The 7,500-nt window shown below is 44.5% G+C and overlaps 2 protein-coding genes across 2 annotated transcripts in view; one reads left to right on the top strand and one right to left on the bottom strand.

The window, feature by feature from the left end:
• cacna2d4a (calcium channel, voltage-dependent, alpha 2/delta subunit 4a) overlaps positions 1-7,500 on the bottom strand; it is a 241,211-nt gene that overhangs the window by 625 nt on the left and 233,086 nt on the right. Inside the window, exons 29-33 of the mRNA XM_064939205.1 lie at positions 6,114-6,189; positions 4,848-4,900; positions 4,133-4,188; positions 3,908-3,925; positions 1,956-2,076 (exon numbers count right to left, since the gene is read on the bottom strand). Of these exons, the coding sequence (XP_064795277.1) occupies positions 1,956-2,076; positions 3,908-3,925; positions 4,133-4,188; positions 4,848-4,900; positions 6,114-6,189 (324 nt within the window). The remainder of the gene's footprint in view (positions 1-1,955; positions 2,077-3,907; positions 3,926-4,132; positions 4,189-4,847; positions 4,901-6,113; positions 6,190-7,500) is intronic.
• LOC135515580 (leucine-rich repeat and transmembrane domain-containing protein 2-like) overlaps positions 1-7,500 on the top strand; it is a 241,374-nt gene that overhangs the window by 96,870 nt on the left and 137,004 nt on the right. The gene's annotated exons all lie outside the window — the stretch shown is intronic.

Below are 7,500 nucleotides of genomic sequence, written 5' to 3'. Positions count from 1 at the left end.
CAATCAGGTAATCAAAGATAAAAGCACACTGCCATCATGAAGAAAGATGCTCACCTTAAACCTTCAAATGAAATGTCTCCTTTACTATGTGACCTGCTCTCAGCACATGATGACCACCAATCAGAGACCACTATGACACACCAAATGATGACCACCAATCAGAGACCACTATGATGACACACCAAATGATGACCACCAATCAGAGACCACTATGATGACACACCAAATGATGACCACCAATCAGAAACCGCTATGATGACACACCAAATGATGACCACCAATCAGAAACCGCTATGATGACACACCAAATGATGACTACCAATCAGAGACCACTATGATGAAACACCAAATGATGACCACCAATCAGAAACCGCTATGATGACACACCAAATGATGACCACCAATCAGAGACCACTATGACACACCAAATGATGACCACCAATCAGAAACCGCTATGATGACACACCAAATGATGACCACCAATCAGAGACCACTATGACACACCAAATGATGACCACCAATCAGAGACCACTATGATGACCCATCAAATGATGACCACCAATCAGAGACCACTATGATGACACATCAAATGATGACCACCAATCAGAGACCACTATGATGACACACCAAATGCATTTGATGGATCCTTTTTGTCTTCTTCTAATTCCTCTTAAAGGGACAGTAATCCAAAAGTAATCAGATTACATGACTTTGAGTTTGTGTAATCCAGAAATGTCATTATTGATTACAATTTTTGGACAGGTAACAAGTAACTGTAACACACACTATATTACAAACAAAAACGATGAAACACTGCCACCTAGTGTTCATTAAACAGTTTAGTGGTATGACCGGATGCACACATTCTATGGTCTGGTCCGGACTTTAATCTTTGGATTCATCTAAGATCCTAAATGAATGTGTAATCTCTGGATAAACATAGAGTTTGAGTACGATAGTATATACAGTGTATGTTCATCTTGATTCACACACATCTCATTACAATTAAGGCAGCCCCCCCTGGACCTCTCTGATTCAGAGGGTTAAATGAGGAAGACACATTTCAGTTGAATGCAGTCAGTTGTACAACTGACTAGGAATCCCCCTTCCTCTTTCATTAGACACTCATTATTTTTGTTATATCCCATATCCCATATTTTTGTTATATACCAGATGGGGGCGCTGGGACACCTCAAACATCTGGTCCCCATTAAGATGAAATGGAGATGACCTTTGCTAAACCCCTCAACAGAAACATCCCTCCCTCCCTCCCCCTCCCTCCCTCCCTCCCTCCCTCCCTCCCTCCCTCCCTCCCTCCCTCCCTCCTGCCCTCCCTCCCTCCCTCCCTCCCTCCCTCCCTCCCTCCCTCCCTCCCTCCCTCCCTCCCTCCCTCCCTCCCTCCCTCCCTCCCTCCCTCCCTCCCTCCCTCCCTCCCTCCCTCCCTCCCCTCCCTCCCTCCCTCCCCTTCAGACTAGTGTCTTCCTGTCAGAAGAGACAGGAGTCATGGGTATGGATGGGATGAGAGAGAATGACAGATACATGCAGGTAGAGAGATAAAGAGCTGATGCGCAGAGACAGAAAATGATCTCAGAAATAAAAGAATCAGGAAGTGATTTACTAAGAGAGATTTCAGAGGACTGAGGATGTGTGACACAAGCTGTGGGATTTAAATAAAGAAGCTAAAGCTGTAGTTTCTGGAATTTGTATGATTGTTTTGCCTATATAAAATATATTTTCATGCTTTTGTCATTTATATAAATGATGTTAACTTTTTTTTAAATGAAAGAAAAAGTGTGTGTGTGCATGGCCGTGTGTGTGCATGGCCGTGTGTGTGCATGGCCGTGTGTGTGCATGGCCGTGTGTGTGCATGGCCGTGTGTGTGCATGGCCGTGTGTGTGCATGGCCGTGTGTGTGCATGGCCGTGTGTGTGCATGGCCGTGTGTGTGTGTTCTTACTTCTGACAGCGTCCACACTTAATGAGGCTGTTGGTCTCCTTGATGGAGGGCTCGTAGACAAAGCTGGGGTACTCTGTGTCACACGGCTGCAGGATGTCGCCCTTCTTCTTCTGGGCCGACGCTGGGGACAGAGACAACCAATCACCATCACTCACACTAACGTGAGTGATGGAGAGCCAATCACCATCACTCACACTAACGTACACACCTCCAGCCCTAATCCCTTATGGGATAGGACATTGTATGACGAACATCATTATGTAAAAAAATAAAAATAAAATGTAACCTTTATTTAACTAGACAAGTCAGTTAAGAACAAATGATTATTTACAACGACGGCCTCCCCGGGACAAACCTGGACGACGCTGGGCCAATTGTGCACCAACCCTATGAGAATCACGGTCGGATGTGATACAGCCTGGATTCGAACCAGGGACTACAGTGACACTTCTTGTACTGAGATGCAGTGTCTTAGACCACTGAGCCACTCGGGAGCCCAACATGAGTCGCAAGCAACCCTTAACCCCTTCTCCGAACTCCATCCAGCCCATACACCTTGTTGGTTCGTTCACAATGAAAAACACTGAAGGACTAGGAGCTAAGAGAAAGGACTAGGAGCTAAGGGAAAGGACTAGGAGCTAAGAGAAAAGACTAGGAGCTAAGAGAAAGGACTAGGAGCTAAGAGAAAGGACTAGGAGCTAAGGGAAGGGACTAGGAGCTAAGAGAAAGGACTAGGAGCTAAGAGAAAAGACTAGGAGCTAAGGGAAAGGACTAGGAGCTAAGAGAAAGGACTAGGAGCTAAGGGAAAGGACTAGCAGCTAAGGGAAAGGATTAGGAGCTAAGAGAAAGGACTAGGAGCTAAGAGAAAGGACTAGGAGCTAAGAGAAAGGACTAGGAGCTAAGGGAAAGGACTAGGAGCTAAGAGAAAGGACTAGGAGCTAAGGGAAAGGACTAGCAGCTAAGGGAAAGGATTAGGAGCTAAGAGAAAGGACTAGGAGCTAAGGGAAAGGACTAGGAGCTAAGAGAAAGGACTAGGAGCTAAGGGAAAGGACTAGGAGCTAAGAGAAAGGACTAGGAGCTAAGGGAAAGGACTAGGAGATAAGAGAAAGGACTAGGAGCTAAGGGAAAGGACTAGGAGCTAAGGGAAAGCACTAGGAGCTAAGGGAAAGGACTAGGAGCTAAGGGAAAGGACTAGGAGCTAAGAGAAAGGACTAGGAGCTAAGAGAACGGACTAGGAGCTAAGGGAAAGGACTAGGAGCTAAGAGAAAGGACTAGGAGCTAAGAGAAAGGACTAGGAGCTAAGGGAAAGGACTAGGAGCTAAGAGAAAGGACTAGGAGCTAAGGGAAAGGACAAGGAGCTAAGGGAAAGGACTAGGAGCCAAGAGAAAGGACTAGGAGCTAAGGGAAAGGACTAGGAGCTAAGAGAAAAGACTAGGAGCTAAGAGAAAAGACTAGGAGCTAAGAGAAAGGACTAGGAGCTAAGAGAAAGGACTAGGAGCTAAGAGAAAGGACTAGGAGCTAAGGGAAAGGACTAGGAGCTAAGAGAAAGGACTAGGAGCTAAGGGAAAGGACTAGGAGCTAAGAGAAAGGACTAGGAGCTAAGAGAAAGGACTAGGAGCTAAGAGAAAGGACTAGGAGCTAAGAGAAAGGACTTGGAGCTAAGAGAAAGGACTAGGAGCTAAGGGAAAGGACTGGGCCCTGACCACAGTGTATTTCCATGTAGAGACACCAGGCAGTCGTCACTGCATGGGACTGGAACAGGGTTCATAACAGATAGAGTCTGTGTATATTACAGCTGTCATAACAGCATATCAACTCACACACACACACACGTGCACACACACACACACGTGCACACACACACACACACACACACACACACACACACACACACACACACACACACACACACACACACACACACACACACACACAATAGGTTTAATCTGTACCTTTGAAGCCAGGCTTGGCTGGGTGGGAGGAATGAGGTGGTGAGAATGATTGACAGGTGATGATGAGGATGATGATGATGGTGATAGAGACATGGGTGGGTGTGGTCAGGACAGGAGACAACATGAGAGACACAGATTGGGACATTGAAGCCATACAGTGCAACACAACACACGGAAGCTGAATGAGATGAATAGGAATGAATGGTCTTTACTGGACTGTGTTACCTTCAGCAAAGCGGTCAGAGTGCCAGAGACCACAGATGTTGAACTCCAGTAAAAACCTACAGAGAGGAAAGGAGAAAGAAAGAAGATGAGTGAAAGAGAACGCGAGAGAGAGGGAGAGAAGGAGTGGAGAGAGGGAGAAGGAGTGATGGAACGAGGGATAGAGGGAGTGATGGAGAGAATGAGAAAGGGAGAGAAGGAGTGAAGGAGAGAGAGAGAGAAGGAGTGATGCGATAGAGGGAGAGAGGGAGAGAAGGGGTGATGGTGAGAGGAAAAGAAGGAGTGATGGAGTGAAGGAGAGAAGGAGTGAGGGAGTGAAGGAGAGAGGGAGTGAAGGAGAGAGGGAATGAAGGAGAGAAGGAGTGAAGGAGAGAGGGATTGAAGGAGAGAGGGAGTGAAGGAGAGAGGGAGTGAAGGAGAGAGGGAGTGAAGGAGAGAAGGAGTGAAGGAGAGAGGTAGTGAAGGAGAGAAGGAGTGAAGGAGAGAAGGAGTGAAGGAGAGAGGGAGTGAAGGAGAGAGGGAGTGAAGGAGAGAGGGAGTGAAGGAGAGAAGGAGTGAAGGAGAGAGGGAGTGAAGGAGAGAGGGAGTGAAGGAGAGAGGGAGTGAAGGAGAGAGGGAGTGAAGGAGAGAAGGAGTGAAGGAGAGTAAATTGTAATGGCTCTTGAGAATTAACTAGCTACCAGCAGCCAACGACCTCTGATCTCTCTGACACACTTACAGTAGGAAGTTGGTGAGGAACCACTTTAGAGCAGCCGCCAGACCATAGAAGGGCTGTAGAGAGGAGAGAGAGAGAGAGGTAGAGAGAGAGAGGGAGAGAGAGAGAGAGAGAGAGAGAGAGAGGGAGAGAGGGAGAGACAAGGAGGGAGAGAGAGAGGGAGAGAGAGAGAGAGAGAGAGAGAGAGAGAGAGAGGGAGAGAGAGAGAGAGAGGGAGAGAGAGAGAGACAGAGAGAGACAGAGAGAGAGAGAGAGACAGAGAGAGAGAGAGAGAGAGAGAGAAGGAGGGAGAGAGGGAGAGAGAGGAGAGAGAGAGAGAGAGAAGGAGAGAGAGAGAGAGAGAGAGAGAGAGAGAAGGAGAGAGAGAGAAGGAGAGAGAGAGAAGGTGAGAGAGAGAGAGAGAGAGAGAGAAGAGAGAGAGAGAGAGAGAGAGAGAGAGAGAAGGAGAGAGAGAGAGAGAGAGAAGGAGAGAGAGAGAGAGAGAGAGAGAGAAGGAGAGAGAAACATTTGTCACAAAGTGCTTCACAGTGACCCAGTCTAGACTTCCAATGAGCATGCAGCCACACAGTATGCGAAAAAGAAAGATACACAACACAGAATGACTCTCAGAGAAACAAGAGAGAGGAAGTGGATTCAGTGCTGAGGGATGAGATGTCTGCTGTGTATAACCTCTCTTTTCTAATCACTGACACATCGATTCACACCCACAGCACCTCCTACCAGAGCAGTAATCAGTGGTGGAAATCTAATAGCTAAAAATATATACTTAAGTATCAAAAGTAAAAGTCTAAATCATTTCAAATGTATTATATTAAGCAAAGCAGACAATAGCAGACATGTCTTGTTTAACAGAGAGCCATTGGCACAGTCCAACATTTACAAGGGAAGAGTTTGTGTTTAGTGAGTTGGCAGATCAGAGGCAGTAGGGATGACCAGGGCTGTTCTCTTGAATTTGACATTTTCCTGTCCTGCTAAGCATTCAAAATGTAACTAGTACTTTTGGGTGCCAGGGAAAATGTACGAGGTAAAAAATACATTATTTTCACTCACTCACACACACTCACACACACACACACACACACACACACACACACACACACACACACACACACACACACACACACACACACACACACACACACACACACACACACACACACACAGTATTCAGACAAACACACACACACATACAGTATTCAGACAAACAAACACACACACACACACACACACACACACACACACACACAGTTTGTTTACATGTTTACTCACACTAAGAAGGGGTCTGGCGCTGCTGGCAGAATGTCCTCCCATCTTACACATGGCCTGATAGTCGTACAGAGATACCCTGAAGACACACACACACACACACACACACACACACACACACACACACACACACACACACACACACACACACACACACACACACACACACACACACACACACACACACACACACACACACACACACACACACACACACACACACACACACACACACACACACACACACAGAGATGCACAGAAACAGGTTGCGTAATATCCTCTAAAATCAAGCACTCACATTTCTTTGAACTGTTATAGATAGCATCACTTCACTCAGGAGTGTTTCTGAATCAGAGACACAGCTGAAAAGTCCTCAACGCAGCGAGATGATGAAAGAGACAGGGATGTCCCCAATGTCACCCTACTGCCTATGGGCCCTGGTCAAAAGTAGTGCACTATAAAGGGAATAGGGTGTACAGTGATGTAAGAGAAACCCAACCCAGCCAATCAAATCAAAGGGCTAACCCTGTGATGACCCACAGTATGGTATGTTACACTAATAACCACACGCAACATGACAAGGGTTTTACAACGTAAAGCAGTTTGAGACCTAAAATGACAGAGTAAAAGGTATTATCATGAGATATAGAACAGTTAAAGGTATTATCATGATATATAGAACAGTTAAAGGTATTATCATGATATATAGAACAGTAAAAGGTATTATCATGAGAGAGATATAGAACAGTTAAAGGTATTATCATGAGATGTAGAACAGTTAAAGGTATTATCATGAGAGAGATATAGAACAGTTAAAGGTATTATCATGAGAGAGATATAGAACAGTTAAAGGTATTATCATGAGAGAGATATAGAACAGTTAAAGGTATTATCATGATATATAGAACAGTTAAAGGTATTATCATGAGATATAGAACAGTTAAAGGCATTATCATGAGATATAGAACAGTTAAAGGTATTATCATGAGATATAGAACAGTTAAAGGTATTATCATGAGATATAGAACAGTTAAAGGTATTATCATGAGACATAGAACAGTTAAAGGTATTATCATGAGATATAGAACAGTTAAAGGTATTATCATGAGAGAGATATAGAACAGTTAAAGGTATTATAATGAGAGAGATATAGAACAGTTAAAGGTATTATCATGATATATAGAACAGTTAAAGGTATTATCATGAGATATAGAACAGTTAAAGGTATTATCATGAGACATAGAACAGTTAAAGGTATTATCATGAGATATAGAACAGTTAAAGGTATTATCATGAGAGAGATATAGAACAGTTAAAGGTATTATAATGAGAGAGATATAGAACAGTTAAAGGTATTATCATGATATATATAACAGTTAAAGGTATTATC

Source organism: Oncorhynchus masou, chromosome 27, assembly GCF_036934945.1.
Source record: "Oncorhynchus masou masou isolate Uvic2021 chromosome 27, UVic_Omas_1.1, whole genome shotgun sequence".
NCBI classification, from domain to species: Eukaryota; Metazoa; Chordata; class Actinopteri; order Salmoniformes; family Salmonidae; genus Oncorhynchus; species Oncorhynchus masou.
Note: the sequence above shows the minus strand (reverse complement) of the source record. Positions and strands in the feature narration are given on the sequence as shown.